This window comes from Ustilago hordei (genome assembly GCF_900519145.1).
Source record: "Ustilago hordei strain Uho2 genome assembly, contig: UHO2_contig_02, whole genome shotgun sequence".
NCBI lineage: Eukaryota > Fungi > Basidiomycota > Ustilaginomycetes > Ustilaginales > Ustilaginaceae > Ustilago > Ustilago hordei.
The window spans coordinates 116,401-132,553 of NW_024545252.1; the positions used below are offsets into that span (position 1 = coordinate 116,401).

General features: G+C 49.4%; 10 protein-coding genes across 10 annotated transcripts; 2 read left to right on the forward strand and 8 right to left on the reverse strand.

The window, feature by feature from the left end:
* Nucleotides 1-629: 629 nt before the first annotated feature.
* Nucleotides 630-1,310, reverse strand: UHO2_00800 (uncharacterized protein; the record flags this gene model as incomplete). The annotated part of the gene is made up of 1 exon (XM_041553268.1): nucleotides 630-1,310. The coding sequence occupies one exon, from the start codon at nucleotides 1,308-1,310 to the stop codon at nucleotides 630-632; it is 681 nt and encodes a 226-aa protein (XP_041409202.1).
* A 776-nt stretch (nucleotides 1,311-2,086) lies between these two features.
* Nucleotides 2,087-3,751, reverse strand: UHO2_00801 (uncharacterized protein; the record flags this gene model as incomplete). Its single annotated transcript, XM_041553269.1, has 1 exon — nucleotides 2,087-3,751. The coding sequence occupies one exon, from the start codon at nucleotides 3,749-3,751 to the stop codon at nucleotides 2,087-2,089; it is 1,665 nt and encodes a 554-aa protein (XP_041409203.1).
* Nucleotides 3,752-4,339: 588 nt separating this feature from the next.
* Nucleotides 4,340-5,695, forward strand: UHO2_00802 (uncharacterized protein; the record flags this gene model as incomplete). Its single annotated transcript, XM_041553270.1, has 1 exon — nucleotides 4,340-5,695. One exon carries the CDS (start codon nucleotides 4,340-4,342, stop codon nucleotides 5,693-5,695), a length of 1,356 nt encoding a protein of 451 aa, XP_041409204.1.
* A 122-nt stretch (nucleotides 5,696-5,817) lies between these two features.
* On the reverse strand, nucleotides 5,818-6,771 carry UHO2_00803 (uncharacterized protein; the record flags this gene model as incomplete). Its single annotated transcript, XM_041553271.1, has 1 exon — nucleotides 5,818-6,771. The coding sequence occupies one exon, from the start codon at nucleotides 6,769-6,771 to the stop codon at nucleotides 5,818-5,820; it is 954 nt and encodes a 317-aa protein (XP_041409205.1).
* Nucleotides 6,772-7,178: 407 nt separating this feature from the next.
* UHO2_00804 (uncharacterized protein) lies at nucleotides 7,179-8,129 on the reverse strand (the record flags this gene model as incomplete). Its single annotated transcript, XM_041553272.1, has 2 exons — nucleotides 7,179-7,615; nucleotides 7,709-8,129. 2 exons carry the CDS (start codon nucleotides 8,127-8,129, stop codon nucleotides 7,179-7,181), a joined length of 858 nt encoding a protein of 285 aa, XP_041409206.1.
* An 847-nt stretch (nucleotides 8,130-8,976) lies between these two features.
* On the reverse strand, nucleotides 8,977-9,651 carry UHO2_00805 (uncharacterized protein; the record flags this gene model as incomplete). Its single annotated transcript, XM_041553273.1, has 1 exon — nucleotides 8,977-9,651. One exon carries the CDS (start codon nucleotides 9,649-9,651, stop codon nucleotides 8,977-8,979), a length of 675 nt encoding a protein of 224 aa, XP_041409207.1.
* A 648-nt stretch (nucleotides 9,652-10,299) lies between these two features.
* Nucleotides 10,300-10,890, reverse strand: UHO2_00806 (uncharacterized protein; the record flags this gene model as incomplete). The annotated part of the gene is made up of 1 exon (XM_041553274.1): nucleotides 10,300-10,890. One exon carries the CDS (start codon nucleotides 10,888-10,890, stop codon nucleotides 10,300-10,302), a length of 591 nt encoding a protein of 196 aa, XP_041409208.1.
* A 499-nt stretch (nucleotides 10,891-11,389) lies between these two features.
* On the reverse strand, nucleotides 11,390-11,921 carry UHO2_00807 (uncharacterized protein; the record flags this gene model as incomplete). Its single annotated transcript, XM_041553275.1, has 2 exons — nucleotides 11,390-11,487; nucleotides 11,666-11,921. The coding sequence occupies 2 exons, from the start codon at nucleotides 11,919-11,921 to the stop codon at nucleotides 11,390-11,392; spliced, it is 354 nt and encodes a 117-aa protein (XP_041409209.1).
* Nucleotides 11,922-12,383: 462 nt separating this feature from the next.
* Nucleotides 12,384-13,001, reverse strand: UHO2_00808 (uncharacterized protein; the record flags this gene model as incomplete). The annotated part of the gene is made up of 1 exon (XM_041553276.1): nucleotides 12,384-13,001. One exon carries the CDS (start codon nucleotides 12,999-13,001, stop codon nucleotides 12,384-12,386), a length of 618 nt encoding a protein of 205 aa, XP_041409210.1.
* An 835-nt stretch (nucleotides 13,002-13,836) lies between these two features.
* UHO2_00809 (uncharacterized protein) lies at nucleotides 13,837-15,762 on the forward strand (the record flags this gene model as incomplete). The annotated part of the gene is made up of 1 exon (XM_041553277.1): nucleotides 13,837-15,762. The coding sequence occupies one exon, from the start codon at nucleotides 13,837-13,839 to the stop codon at nucleotides 15,760-15,762; it is 1,926 nt and encodes a 641-aa protein (XP_041409211.1).
* Between the last annotated feature and the right edge of the window lie 391 nt (nucleotides 15,763-16,153).

Genomic DNA, 16,153 nt, shown 5'->3' on the forward strand with positions numbered 1-16,153 from the left:
GATCGGAAGCGTCCTGATTTGACAGGCAAAGCTCTGACGAATTGGAAGCACTCTTCTGCCATCCAAAGAGACTGTGTGCCATGCTTGAGTTCTCCATTCCGCAATGGAACAGACTGCAGCCACAGTGCAGCGCAATTCATTGTGAAGCCATGACCGACGACCGGTTTGTCTCTTTCCGTCACACAACGGAGCAGTTGAGAGAAACGCAACGCTCTCACAGAACATTCTACACACGAACGCGAGCAGGTGCACAGACCTTCAGATCAAAAGCGAACGGTCGACATGACTCAATTGCAAGCAAAAGAACTGAGCTACAGAACCGTGTGGTATGTTTGTTGAGATATACAGACGGCCCTGAATCGGTCTGAGAGCGAGGTTGGGAAAGAAGCGCTTTTTTGGGATTCCAGAAAGGGTGCCTGAGTGGGGTATCGACTATCACTGCGGAATCCGGCGACTGAAGCTGAGTGTCCTGTGTTAGACACATCAGGTGTGTGTATGTGTGTGTGTTTTCGAGAGCGTAAGGTGCTTAGATGTCCTTCGCTGTTCCAGTCGTTGCTTGGCATGCAGGTGCGAATGGGAAACCCTTTCATAGAATATCACCTTCAAAAAACGAAGAAAAGCCCGCTCGCTCATTTGTGACTGTTGTTGTTGTAGTGATGACGATACTGGCCAACCCCTTGATGAATCCTCCTCAGCGCACCTAGGGTAACCATCTTTGGGCCCTTTCCCGCAGCCAAATCCTGTCTCAACTGACCCAGAGTTGCGTTTGCATCTGCCCTCTCGCCGCTTGCTTCCACCTCCCTCCCTACTCCTTCCTCCGCCCACGCAGCTTTCAGTGGCGCCTGCAAGAACGGCCAAATCTTAAGTTTACTCACATCCCAAACATTTCCTTGCACATATTCATCCTTCATCACCCTCTGCCTCACATCCTCTACACTCTCGCCTAGCACGACTAGAGCGCTACCACCCATGTGAGGGCCTGGTCCGACATCCTGGTCGATTTCGCTAAAGTCTTTGCGTAGCAGGGCACCTCCTAGTTCGATCCGACCGGCGCGTTTTCCATTTTGAGCTTGTTCGAGGTGTTGTTCTCGAACTTCGAATCGACGGGCGTTAGAACCGGAATCAGTGTGATCTTCGGCGATGACTAGATAGCGGTTTAAGTGGGGGGTTGAGGGTGGGTCTGACCATGGACCTGAGGCGGAATTTGAAGCGGGGGTTGCGGAGGCAAGTTTTGCGATTGGAGCAGTGGAAAAGTTGCGAAGAGTAGCAACACGGGTGAGGGTGCGAGTTGCGGTTCTTGTGACGATCATCTTTGCTGTATAGGGGTTAGCGATGAGGTGGTAAGAGAGGAAAAGGGAGGGTGAAGAGGATATGTAAAACCACGAGATTGATGCGTTGTCCGGAAGAAGAAAGCGTGAAAAAAGGGCGAGAGAAAGCCGGGGTCGCTGACTGAACTGCCCAAAAAAAAAAAAAAAAAAAAAAAAAAAAAAAAGTTCCCACATCCAAAGTGGGTAACGGAGCTGTTCAGTGTGGGGCAAAATCCCGCAAAAAAGAGGCGAAAATCTAAGCGAGATTCAGTCGCATCCACCGATTGGCCGAAAAGCTCAGCTGCATCTTCACTCGTCTCCCCTGTGGCTGCTTCGTTAAGCGGTATTATTTCTTCTCCACCAACAAGTCTGATGGTGTGATTGTGGCATTTGAGCCCGACCTGTCTTCTCACCGCAAAATAGATCGGCGACTCTTTTCCCGCACATGCGAAGACAGCAACTACTAGCAGCGTGGAGAGAGCACACGTGCTTATGACGGTGTCTTGCTGCAGTAGCTGCCAAAGCTTGTTTGAAGCGGTTATTTGACATCCTGGCCGCCGGTTTAGGGTGGAACGACCGTGTCAGAATCAGCTACGATGATGTTGTATGACTACCGTCAGTCGTTCCAGCTCACATCCAGTCCAGACGACATCGCCCATGTGGCCTGAAGCAGTCCACACGCACACATCATACAGGGCGTTGGAAGTATATAAACCTGAACGTTGAATGTATACTTGTGCATCTGGCTACGAGTAAAACAACTTGTGAGGTGCTTCCACTTAGATCTTTGCCGAAATCTGCGAAAGATCCAAGTCCAACGGATTCTTGCCTCCCTTAATCTCGCTCAACTTTGGCATAGCCCTAATCCTGATCAACTCGCTGCACTGAACCATCAACGGATCCACACCCATCGTAGCCACCGCCACCACCTCATCCCCCTTCGCATAGTATGCAGCAAACTTGAGCTCTTCCGGCTTACCATCCACATAGACACTGTCGAATTGGGGCCCACCACTACCGCAGTACCTCAACTGCGAGCCTAGGGCAGACCAGAAGATAGCCACCTTGTCATAATCGGTCTCGTTGCCGGCGAGGATCTTAGCAACGGCACGGCCGTGGTTAGAAGCAACGTTCCAGTGTTCGATCCTAGTACGGTCGGAACCACGGGTGGGGTGAGCTGCGATATCGCCGATAGCGAAGATGTCCGAATGGCCGGTGACGCGCAGTTTCGAGTCAACGGCAATGCCGCCGTCTTTTTCCAGGTTAAAGCCGGATTCTTTGAGGAAGTTGGTGGCGGGGGAGATACCGACACCGAGAATTACAACGTCAGCGGGGATAGATTCTTCTTTACCCTCGTTAGTCTTGATAACGACGGCTTTGGGACCGGAGGATTCGTCTCCATCGATGCGTTCTACACCAACTTGCATGTGGAATTTCAGTCCGTTCTTGAGTTGAGCTTTCATGAGACCCTCACCGACTTCAGCGCCCAGAACGCGCTCGAAGGGCACTTTTTCCATTCCAATAACAGAAACGTTGGCTCGCTTGGAAAGGGCGATGGCAGCTTCCATACCGATAAAGCTGGAACCGATGACGACGACGTTTTTGCTCTTCTTGGATTCGTCACCTTCCTCGTTGCCCACGGCTTCGTTGATGGCTTTTGTGTCGCTGATCTGTCGCAGCACAAGCACGTTCTTCAAGTCAGAACCAGGAATGGGGATACGCTTGGGAATACCACCTGTAGCAAGAACGAGTTTCTCGTACTCGAGCTTGTTTCCGTTCTCGAGAAGAACCGATTTGTTCTGTGCATCGACTTTCGTAACGGTCGAGTTCACCAACTGAACGCCCAACACGTTGTTGAGGTGGGACTTGCTACGCCAAGTGACCTTGTCAGCATCGGCAATCAGAGCCTTGCTGAGCTTAGTACGGTCGATAATAGCGCGTTCGTTCGAAACAATAGTAATAGCACCCTGGTAACCACTCTTGCGAAGCTCCTCCACACAGTTAATCGTGCCAGCACCACCTCCAACAACCACAACTCCCTTGCCCTTACCCACGCTACTAGCACCACCCTTGCAGCTAGGAGCCACACCCGGCTTACCCTTCAACTTCTCCGCATCAGCCGTCACAAAAAGATCATCACCCTCCACCTCGAGCTTGAGGCTAAGAAGGCTGTCCAGAGCGGGGGCGTCTTCGATTTCGCCGTTCTTGGCGTGGAAACAAGAACCGTGCCAAGGGCAAATGATCCTTCCATCGCCAGTGAGAACACCGTTGGCAAGGGGAGCACCATAATGAGTGCATTTAGCGGAAGTAGCGTGGAGTTGACCACCAACGTTGGAGACGAGAACCTTGACTGCGTCGTCGCCTTCACCTGCGAAAGTGAATTCTTTCATTTTGCCCTGGGCAACATCTTTGGCGCTGCCGACGCGGACTCGTTGTGCGGACATGGTGAAGGGAGATGAGTGGAAGAAGGTGCGGGGTGTGAGGTTGGGTGTCGATTTGTAGAGTTGAGATAGAGTAATGATGGGACGAACTGTTCGAATCAACAGAGTTTGTTGTCGAAGCAGATGCATAAACGCTGTAGTAGGATGTGTTGGTTGGTGAGGACGATAGTATGGAGGATCTCGTTGATGGAATGCGTATCTACTGTTTGGGTTTATGAGGGAAGGCAAGAAGGGGGTTTGCCTGGTTCATTCATTCGCTCGCAACGCAACCTCTTACAAGATTTATTGCACGGTGGAAGATACAAGAAGATGTCTGTGCGCTATCTTGACTTCATGAAGTAAGTACAACGGTAAAAGGTGTGAGGGAAGAGGTTGCAGAGCAGAGGAACGAATAACTCGGCGTCGATTAGTCACGTCAAGCGGAAAAATAGGATCAATGCGCGATTACTTAATCTGACATCATTCTCCTCGAAAATCCTTGCGGTGTTCGGCCGCTCAATTGACCGTTGCAAGGCTTCCTTCCCTCATGCTCGGACCCTGAACTCACCTTACTCCTACAACCATCTCCGACCTGTCGCAGCGCCGCGAGCCATGACCGTCGACCAAACCTCCTCACCAGTCCATCTCTCGAATTCTCTCCTCGCAGAGGTAGCTCGACACACTACCATCGACATCAACAACAATGTCGCCTCGATCGCTCTTCAGTACAATCTCGCGCATCGTCGAATGCTCGAGCTTGCGTCCACCTCCAGCACTTCCACTCCAGCCGCCCAGCAGCAAGTGCAGACAGACATCCGACCGCTGTTTAGCGATATGACTTCAAACCAGATTATTGTGTCTTCCACCTACGTCGGTTTGCTTGCTTCTGATCCTAGCAAAGCCCAGAAGCTGCTGCAAGTGTCTCTCTCGTCCGCAAAACAGTTGCAGTCTGGAATGTGGAACGGAGAACAGCTCGACTCAGCTATGCTCGAACGACTTTCCCTCAACTCCAGCCTCTCAGGCAGTGAGAGTGCGGAAGAAAAGCAGCAGCACTTGGCATCCGACATCCTCACCGTCCTCTTCGGCCTCGAAACGCTCCCCAACCTACTCAACCACGGCAACCTTCACGCCCAAACAGCTGCCTCTCAGGCGTACAATCCCCAGGCCGCCGTCAAACACGCACGTCGATTCGTTGCCCTCTACCAACTTTTTTCCTCCACCACAGTCGATACCTCCCGAATCTGCATCAAGATCCCTTCCACCATCCCTGGGCTTCAGGCTATGCGATATCTCTCCTCCGGTGGTCACCTGGACGAGTCCCACCTCGGCGGTCCTCTGAGTGAAGGCAAGATTCAAGTGTTAGCAACGACCATTTTCACCGTCGAACAGGGTCTTGTTGCAGCACAAGCATCACGTGCGATTTACACTGCTCCGTATATCAACGCTTTAGCTGCGCATTTCTTTGCTGTTGACAACCCGAGCGAAGATGAGAGGAAAAAGGCATTGGAAGCTGGAGCTAGATCAGTGAAGGAAATTATTATTCCTCTGCAACGGTGCCTTTTGCGGCTGCGGAAGGATGATGCGAGGATCAAGACTCAAGTTATGGCTGCATCATTTTTGAGTATTGAAGAAGTCATTCAGTTGTGTGGCTTGGATCACCAGACGTTGGGTGCACCCATTGTGGAAGGGTTGGCGAATACAGAGTTGACTGCTGCGCATAAGAGGAAGGCGGAAGAAGCTAGGGGTGAGTTTGGTGTTGCTTCAGATGCAGAGTTGGAAGAGTTTGGTGCCAGCGTGGCTGCAAAGAAAGCAGAAGAGGTTGGGTACGGGGGATGGTTGAAGGAAGGTTCAGAGTCTTATCGGAGGTTGGCAAAGGTGCTGAGTGAGGATGAGAGATGTAAGTATATGCTGGACGATGCTTTGGATAGGTTTTCCAAGGCTGAGGTAAATCTACGACAGCTCTTCTAAGTCGCTTTTGATCGCGCTGGTGTGTCTTGTATCTTTTGAAATGGGTATTACGAAATGGGTTGCTTCTTAGGAAAGGATATGTGTGTCTATCAAAGACAACCCAAGTGTCACTCTATGGCTGCTTAGAACCCATCATCGCCCTTAAGCGTGCGCATCCAGAAGCCATCTTTCTTATTCTCCTGCTGTTTTCCTTCCGCCTGCAACACGGGCACAGCACCCACCCCCGCAGCCGCAGCAGTCGCCGACCCGATCGCCATGGCCACAGCATGTCCCGGTTTTGGATTCAATTTCGCAGCATCCTCCGTATCATCCAACTCATCATCATCCGCCTCCGCAGCAGCACTCGCCGGCACGGGTTCAGCGCCATCCTGATTCCCAATCGCAACCGTCTTCCCAGTCTCATCCACCAACGTGAACGGAACCGTGGTATCCGTTTCAATCACCAACAGTCCATCTTGCGTCACACTAGCCCTGGGACCACCTGTAATCCGGATTGTGCGGTCTCTGTCAATATACCATCCCGCCGAGCTCACCACACTACCTTGCAACAGCTTCCGCAGTGCACTCTTGCTCGCCTGTGCCGCCTTATCCTTTAGTTGCTGTTCAACCGGTTTGCTCTTCCCAGTAGCACCTTTCGCGCTAGCAAGAGCGCCACCACCAATCCCAACCACCTGTGCTATCTTAGCTACGGTCTGACCCTTCGACGCGTACTTGATCAATCTCTTCACTGTCGGTGTGTGACTTGCTACTGCAGCGGAAATGCGTGCTCCGACAGCAGAGACGGCAGCGACGGTACCACCAGCAGCAGCGCTCGCTCCGGCAAAATACACCGCTCCTGCACCCAGAGACAGCGCGCCGATGGTAACCGCTGCGATAGGAGCAAAAGTTTGGAACTTATCGTAGGAGTTATCCCCGCGATCTATACGCGCTTGGATCGTGAACCATACTTTGCCAGTGTGCATCGTTGCACGACCGCCGTCCGGGGGGACGGAATTGGCATAGTGGAGAGGGGAGACTTGTTTGAGACAGATGTGAAGGGGGACTTGGGTGTCGTTTATGATTGTCACGTTTGGCATCTTGGCGATGTTTTGAGGTGGGTATTGTGGATGGTGGTGGTGGTGGTGGTGATGATGGTCGGGGAAGGTGTAGAGGAACTGAGCTTTCTCGAATGGCAAGAACAGTGCAGTTAGACACAAGGCAGGCAGAAGCGAGATATGTGGATCGTGTATGATAAACGAGTGGAGGTCACATCCAAGGATAAAACGCAACTCAAGTAAAACATGGCACCAAAATCAGGATCGTCGGCGACTTGTTCTCACACACAGCTCGCAGCCTCGCTCGACCGAACAAAACATGTCTTTTGATCTCAGACTCGAGAGCATCACAATCACACCAACAGCCGTACCGATCAACATCAACGCCGATCATCTGGAAGACTCGAGTCTCAACAGCATCTGCCTGAAAATTGCGAATGCACTGTTTGTCAACCAAGAATATTATCACTCTTCTTCTTCTTCTTCTTCCCTCCCTTCTGAAACGCTCTCCAATCGGCCACTCTATGATCTCTGGTCTGTTCCCAAGCCGCCTCCTGCTCCGCCTTCCTCTTCCTCTCCTCCACAGCTTGTTCCCTTTTCCTATGAGCCTCACCTTCCTGTTGATGTTGAATTCGAATCGCCTTTCTTCTTCTCAACTCGTCATCCACCATCAACTCCTTAGTCGCTGCTCTCACTCTTTCTTCCCAGCTCGGGCTCAAGTTCGCTAGCCTTGGATCGTCGTATGCTGTAGCAAAAGCAAGGTTAAGCTCTTTGAGGACCATGAGGCGGGCGTCCATGACGGTTTCGTCGAGTGTTTTGCGTTTTTCCTCGTCCAAAAGGTGAGAAGAGGCTTTCTTGAGCAGATCGAAGGCTTCTACTGCCCTTTCTGTACGTGCCGAGATCAAGAAAAGCGGAAACAGGCAAGGTCAATATAGTAAAACGTACGAGAAGAAGAGGGATAGGAGGAAGGCGCCTTTACCATGCTTGACCTTATCCGGGTGGATAAGAAGCGACTTTTTGCGATAGATCTTGTTGATCTCCTTGTCGTCTGCTTCCAGTGGTACTTCGAGGACATCGTATGGATTGAGACGGAATGCACTGAGGATTCGATCGATCTCGAGCTGTTGTAAGAGAGAAGTGCGTTCTAGAGCGAAGGCTCGTTTATCATCTGTTGCGGTGCCAGGAGCTGCTTTGTCTGGAACTAAACTTTGAACGCCATTCGTTGGAATTGTGTCGGCTTGTATCGACTGAAAGTTCCCATTGCGAGGCTCGCTTGGGCATGTGCTGGGTGCATCCTTGGGTGTTGGTGGAGGAGGAGGAGGACGTTGTGCGAGGTGCGGTGGTGCAGGCGGCGGTGGACCGGGCGGCGGAGGTGGTGGTGGTGGACCACGCCCGGTCATAGTTGCCGCGATCTTTCCCTTTTGGAGGGTGAGACGAGCTTGACTGCAAAGTAGAGCCGGAAGACGCTGCTGGGCAAGGTGAACAGGAATGGTCGAGAAGAACGCTCGGAATCGCGCTCAAGGTGTCAGCCTCACTACTCGATCGCCGTTGTCAACGGTGAGTTATCTCACGTGCCTGAAGTCTGTGTCAGAATGTTAAATTGCCTAACTCAGGTGAGTCGCTTGCGGGCTCCCAGCCATGGCCGTAAGAGGCACGGCCGGTCGAGCGCCGCGTGAGAACGAAGTACAAAGAGAACTAAGCGTGAGAAGCATGAACCAGCGTGAGAAGGTAAGGGAGGGAAGGGAGGGTGAACTTGACGAAGCGCAGCCAGGAGAAAGCTTGCGCAAGAGGAGAGAAGATGATGGAGAAGAAGCAACGAGAGAGACAGGAGATGAGATGAGCGATATGAAGTGACACGACTCAGGTCACGTGCCTTTGCCCACCATTGAAACGAGCGCACGTTCCATTCGCACGACTCCACTCTCTCTTTTTTTTTTTTTTTTTTATTTTTTTTTTTTTTTGGTGAGAGGGTAGCAACCTAGTTGAAGATATACAAGTCCTGTACACTAAGTTGGGCTACTGACAAGCTCCTAACACGAGTGTATGGTTTTCATGTAAAAAGGCTTAAAATTTAAACTGTATGCTACTATGTATATGGTTATGTATATATACCTGATGATCACCTCCAATGCTCATCAATCCATGATGAGTCACCTCTTATTGTTGCCCCTGAGTTGTGATTTCCTGTGTGTCACTATGACAACATATGTGCATCCCACATGTGTTGCCACTTATGCATGGCTTCTCTTAATTGAGAACTTGCTTGTGTTCCACAGACTCCATATTATTCTGTGAACCCTGTTGGGATGCTGACACATCTTTAACTCCCCCCTCTGATGGCATTACCAGCCCTAACAACTGAGCTAGTTGAGATGTTGCTAGACCTTTCAGCAGCTTTGTTAGTATGTCTGCCACATTGCTTGCTGTTCCAACAAATTCAATCACTATCTCTCCATCCTGCACATGGTCCCTGATGAAGTGATATTGAGTGTCTATGTGCTTCAATTTCCAATGTTTCGCTGGATCCTTGCTCACCTGAATGCATCCCTGACTGTCAGTGCAAAGGACTGGTTGGATCATTCCCATCTCCAGGTCCCTGAGGAGATAAGAGAAGAAAAGTGCCTCTCTTGCTGCTTCTGAGGTGGCGGCAAATTCTGCTTCCACAGCTGATAATGCTACACACTTTTGAATGTGCAATTTCCAGCTAACAGGGCACCCATATACATATGTTACTGCTCCTGACATACTCCTTTGTCTATTCATTGGGTCTGATGCCCAGTTTGCATCTGTGTATGTGATGACTGGGCATTCCGAGTGCTTGCTTGATCTATCTCCAAAAATCAGTTTGTACTCACTGGTTTGGTTTAGGTACTTGAGCAGATGGATTGCTGCTTTCCATGCACTACTTGTTGGGCTTGACATATATCTTGCTAGTACCCCAACTGTGAATGAAATGTCCAGTCATGTGGTGTTTGATACCCATAATAGTTGTCCCACTAGCTCTTGGTATTGCTTGGCTTCCATCAGATTACATTTGTCTTCCCTTGTAATATTAGCTATTCCTTGCATTGGTACCCAGGACTTCTGATTAGTCACTTGTAACCATTTGCTCACCATTGCCTTAATGTAAGCTGACAGATCAAGTGACATCTTCTTCTGTGTCCTATCACACTTGATTCTTACACCCAAGAACTCCTTCACCAGTCCATTATCCTCTGTACCCCATTTTGCCATTACTTCCTTCTTGGTGTGATCCACCTCCTCATGACTGGGGGATGCTATGAGCATGTCATCCACATATGCTGTAATTATAGTTAGACTACCCTCAGTTCCTCTCAAGTATAAGCAAGGTGCACTCGGCATGCAATAGAAACCTATGCTTTGCAAGTGTGAATCCAATTCCACATTCCACTCTCAGCCTGATTGTTTTAGTCCATACAGTCCCTTAATTAACTTTAGAAACTTTCCTGGGGGAACCATTGTTCCAATTGGCAGCTTCAGGAAAACATCATGGTGTAGTGTCGAATTCAAATATGCCTGTTTTACATCAATGCAGTCCACCTCCCAATCTCATACAGTTGCTATGGCTAGAACTCCTCTGATAGCTTGGATAGGTGCCACTGGCATGAACACATCTGTGTAGTCTATCCCTTCTCTTTGTGTGAATCCTTGTGCTACCAACCTTGCCTTGAATTTTGTCAGAATCAAGTTTGCATCTGTTTTAATCTTTAAAACCCAACATGTGTTGACAGCATTCATCCCTTTTGGGAGGTCAGCAATTTCCCATGTACCCATGGCCCTGAGTCCATTCAGCTCCTTATGCATTGCCTCCTCCCAATGTTTCTTGTCCTCTCCAGATAATGCTTCACTCACAGTTGGATCCAAGTTCTTCCATCTGTTATCATTTATTGCTGTGAGTCCGAGAATTGGACCGTTGGTCTGCATCTTGGCATTGACATCACATGTGGTGTATTTTGTTGCACTGTTAGTTGAGTTCTCCTCCTCATTTGATTCATCAATCATATCCATGTCCAGGTATTCATTGTGGGGCTCCTCATCTCCTTCATCGAAGAGGTTCTCATTTGTGTACCCCACATTGTTGAGGTCTTCTTCATCTGCTAGTGCTGGTGGCGATTGAATGTTTGCTGGGCACCACTCCATTTTGTCAAGCCAGCATTTAGTTTCCATGAATCTCATGGAGTTGCTCCAGAATATATTCAGGTTATAATCTGGGCTGTAGAAGAGCCATCCTCTTCTTTCCAGACTGTACCCCAGGAATATGGATGCCACTGCTCATTGGTCTAGTTTCTTATTGTCTCTCTTAACCTTTGGGATGTTTACCCATGCCAAGCATCTGAAGACCTGTAAGAGCTTTATGAGCCATTCTGGTGACTTTCCAAACATGGCCTGATATGGGAATTCACCATCGACATTGGGTCTGAGGTTCATTTTGAACACTGCAGCCCAGATCACATATGGCCAGAAGCTCTTTGGTAGTCTCCTTTGCATGAGTAGTGTTCTCATTTTCTCTCCTAGACTCCTATTCATCCTTTCTACATGTCTGTTCTGTCTGCTGTTATACCCAACTGTCATCTGCCATTCTATGCCTCTATCATATGCCCATTTGATTGCATCATTGCTTTGCCACTCTGTGCCTTGGTCAGATCATATCACTTTCAGACACCTTCCCATCTGGGTTTTGAGATACATTACTATCATCTTGAGTTTTGGGAATGCATGGCTCTTCCATAGTAGAGGCTGTACATACACATACTTGCTATGGTCATCAACAATACTAGTGTGCATGTGTATTTGGCTGAGTGTGACAAATCAACTATCAAGTTGATGTGGATGAGATCAAGTGGGGAAATGGATTTCTCTCTGCTACCTTGTCCCATTCAGGCTGTTGTGCTCTTAGATCGAATGCATTGCTCACACATTTGAGCCATATCTGGATTCAATTTAGCTATGTTGTCACCTTTTAATAGATTGTTGATGGCCCTTGTCTTATCTTGGCCTGGATGCCCTAGATGTTCATGCCATAATTGTTGTTTGGATATTTCTGCTCTGCTCTCTGTCTGCTCAAAATCTTCATCAACATCCTCAAGTAATGATGTTGATGTGATCATCACATTCTCTTGCCATGTGTCACCTTGAAACTCTAAAAGTCCTTGCTTGCAATCCTTGGTCATTTTGAGTAGCATGCCATTTACCAAATGTATTTGCCCACTGGCAGAATCCAATATCACTCATGCTCCTTCATCTGTCATTGAGTTTGTTGACAAGAGGTTAACATTGAGATGCCTAACATATAGTACATTATGGAGTAGTATATCTCTGTTACTTGTTGATATGTTGACATCTCCAATAGCTGTTGCTTCCAAAACCTCACTTCCAGCTGTGAACACATGTTTACGACAGGTTTTGGGATTGATGAGCATGCTATGAATGTTGACCATATGGTAACTGGCCCCTGAGTCCAGGATCCAATGGGATCTTTCTTTTGGATCTAGGGGCCTTTTCCAACTTGGTGTGAAGGAACACCATGGTTCCTATTTGGTCTTGGTGAGGGGGGAATTTTCAGGGATGGTTACCATAGCATTGCACTGGCTAATTCCATGTCCTGGTCATTTGCAAATCCAGCACCGAAGCCTTCAAGGCCAAGCAGCAACCTTGGCATTGGTGTTATCTCCATCTTTCTCATCCCCCCCATCCTTCAGGGTTGGTTCATCTTGATCATTGCTGCTGGCAACTCTGGCACTGGCTTGGCAGGGGTCAACCTTCTGAGCAGGGTAATTCTCAATTGCAGATTGCTGAATGGTTAGGGCAGTGGTGAGGGCACTAAAGGTGAGCTGGCTGATGGTGGTGACCATTTCCTTATACATTGGATGGTGGATGGTGCACTTCTGCAAATTGGAGAACAAAGTATCATTGGCAAAAGGTTTTCCCAATAGGCTGCTTTCTGTCTGGATTGTCCTGATTTCTTGAATGAGTTTTCGAGCATCAGAGTTGAACATCCTGAGCTTGCCTAACTGAGTGATGAGGGCAATCCAGCATGAGGTTGCAGTGGCTTCATTGGTCAGGCCATTTTCAATTTTCTTCCAGACCTGACTGAACATGTGGTGTTCCCTGATGATGTCAAGAATTAAGTAGTTGACATTATATTCCCCAGTGGTGTCGATGGTGCCACATACTGCATTCATCAAGGCATCATCAAAACTCTGTTTCCACTTGGGGTGTTTCTTATCATATGTTCCCTCAAGATGTTTCATGGCATAAGGAACAGATCAGAGGAAGGACTTGATGTGAACATTCCAACTATAGTAGTTCTGTGATGTGAGCTTGGGCACCAGCTCGAGTAGCTTTGCCAGGGTGTGGAAGTTATATTGCTTGCCACTGCTGTCTTGGTTGGAATCAGAACCAGTTTCCTTGTCATTGTTGATCACTTCGACTTCTGTCTTGTTGGTGACTTCATTATCGGTGGCTCACAGCTGGGAAACTTTACCCTTCCTGCCTCCTTTAGTTCTACTTGCACCAGCCTGCATCTCAGCATTGTCTGCCATAATGGTAAGGGGGGTCCCAGCTGGCTCAATTGGTAGAGTTTCAGACTTTTAATCAGTTGAAGATATACAAGTCCTGTACACTAAGTTGGGCTACTGACAAGCTCCTAACATGAGTGTATGGTTTTCATGTAAAAAGGCTTAAAATTTAAACTGTATGCTACTATGTATATGGTTATGTATATATACCTGATGATCACCTCCAATGCTCATCAATCCATGATGAGTCACCTCTTATTGTTGCCCCTGAGTTGTGATTTCCTGTGTGTCACTATGACAACATATGTGCATCCCACACATGTTGCCACTTATGCATGGCTTCTCTTAATCAAGAACTTGCTTGTGTTCTGCGGACTCTGTATTATTCTGTGAACCCCGTTGGGATGCCGACGCATCTTTAACTAACCTCCACTCGCAACACGGCTCTCATCGGCCCTGGTTCCAACTTGCTGCTCCCTTCATATTCAACCATCATCAAGCGCACACCTTCTACTTCCGACTATTCGCGATTCGACCCCGGCACCTGCCATGTAAACCCCTGAACACCATGCTACCGTCACTCTCACTCAGTTCGTCCAGTTTAGACCAATTCCGTAAAAACGTCTATCGACCTCGACTCTGTCTCCTCCTACTCCTCGTACTACTTAGTCCATATAATGCAAGCCAACTTACATCTTCGCCCGCAGAAGCCGTCAGCTTCAGTCAACCAGCACAACAAGGCTGGTCAGTAAGCATCATCGATGGTCTCGTTGTAGCCGCTCCCCCTCCCGCTTCGAAGCTGCTGGAGTCGGTCTCTTCTGCTTTGCCGAAGAAGCTCAAAACAGAAGAGGCCGACGCCAAGACTGGCACCTCTGAAAGCAAGGCTTCCAGTCCTTCACCTGTTCCATCAGTGCCGAAGAACAAAGCAAGCAAGGAGACGTCAGCTCAAGAGGGACAGCCGTCACCAGGCTCCCTCTTCCGCTTGCCCAAGCTAAGCTGGGGTCTTGTTGTCGATGAGCATGTCTTGCCTGCCCTGCTGCCACTTCATCTGCTTTGGGCGATACGATTGGGAGGTATGGCGGTAGAAGATGGGGTGGTGAAGAGCTCGTTACTCGGCGCAAAATCGAGCTTTCACTCTGTCACCTTACCGCTTATTTATCTTGGGGTGCTTAGCATGCTCGCGATTCTCGCCGGTCAGCCAGCAACAGTGTCCGTAATCAGCTCGCTCTGTCATGACTGGAGGATACAGCTCGGCTTCGAGACACTACAACAAGACAAAGACGGGGGGACCTCGTTCAATTCTAGTCTCAAGGCTGATGGACTGCTGCCTCTGTCGCTGTTTGTGATGCTCGAGGCGGCTTCTACCGTGGTGCACCTGTCAAGTGTTTTGACAAAGGTGGATGCGGAGCTGATATCCAGGATTGTTCCTATGCAGATGAAGCTTCCTTCTCCATCGCATTTGCCGCCCTTGGTGGAGCTTTTGCCGTTGCCGAGAGCAGTGAAGGCGGCGTTGACAGAGCCAGTAGCTAACACTGCTACAGCTAGGTATGCGAGAGGACGACGACCGATGATGCCTTCTGTCAACCCAGCTCCGCCTTCTGCCCCCACAAATGATGGGCATGCAGCAGCCCAAGCTCCACAGCAACAACAGACACAAGCTCAACCTACAGCCAACACAACAGCTGTCAACACCACTCAACCCACTGCCGCAGCTGCCCCTACTACCACCGACGACTCTATCCCTCAGCAAGTGTACCGTCGAGTTGAAGCACCTCACAGCGAAATCCTTCGCACAACCTCGGTCGCACGACCCATCGCCCCGCTCCGGCTACCCGAATCCGAAATGATGCCGACAATCCCCGGATCCGACGCTTTTCCCCTTTCCGCCTCCCATCGACTCCGAGGTCAATCCGTCCTAGTCTCCACCAAATGGATCTCCGACACAGCCACCTCTCTATTCGACAAACTCATTGGAACCCTGCTCTACGCAATCATCACTCTCCGTCTCCCCACTCTTTCACCCACTTCTCTCCCTCCCGTGCTCTCTCTGCTCAGTTTGCGGTCTGAACTTGCATCTCTCACTCAAATCTGGTCTAGAGCAAGAAGTTCAGTTGAGTGTCTCGAATTTGTAAGACGGAGATGGGGAGTGGTGCTGGAGGAAGGGAAGGATCCATATACAAGTGTCCAAAGGCCGAGAGCGGCAAAAGAGGCGGGGGACTACAAGTGGAAGTCTTGTGATGATGTGTTTTGTGCGATTTGCTTCGAACTCACCCGTAGCAAGGCGATGGAAGGTGAGGGTGAGGAGAAGGAGGGGGAAAAGGAGGGAGAAAAGGAGGGGAGGAAGTACGAGTTTTGTAGATTGGACTGTGGACATGAGTTACACGATGTTTGTTTAGTGTCATGGTTGACAGCACAGGCTTTTTGTCCTACTTGTCATGTTGTGCTTAGTTTTAGTCCCAGGTCGTCGTCCAGGAGGAGTGCTGCTCAGACATGATATGTCGTCGCCGCTTCATCCTTTAAAATCTATACCACTTTGATCAGTGATTAAGTGTGATGTGAGTGTATCTGATGGTGAGGGAGGAAGAAGATGTGTACCGCCGACGATAGGTCGGCATCTTGACCGGGATATGCTTGTACCCACCAGTTACCATAAGAGGCAAGCGACTCGTGACGGTGCAGGAAAAAAGTGTTGTTCTTCGGACCTCAAGGGCGCGTTCGGGTGTTGGAAACGCAACTGTCACCATTGGCTCTCTTATCTTTGTAAGTGCCGGCGCTGCTGCTTCCCCTATCACCCACTCCCTTCATCGAGGAAGAGGTTTGCTTCTCACCACCATCATCGCCAGCACCACCAGAAAGGAGGCTTTGGGCACAACAATATCTGGTCC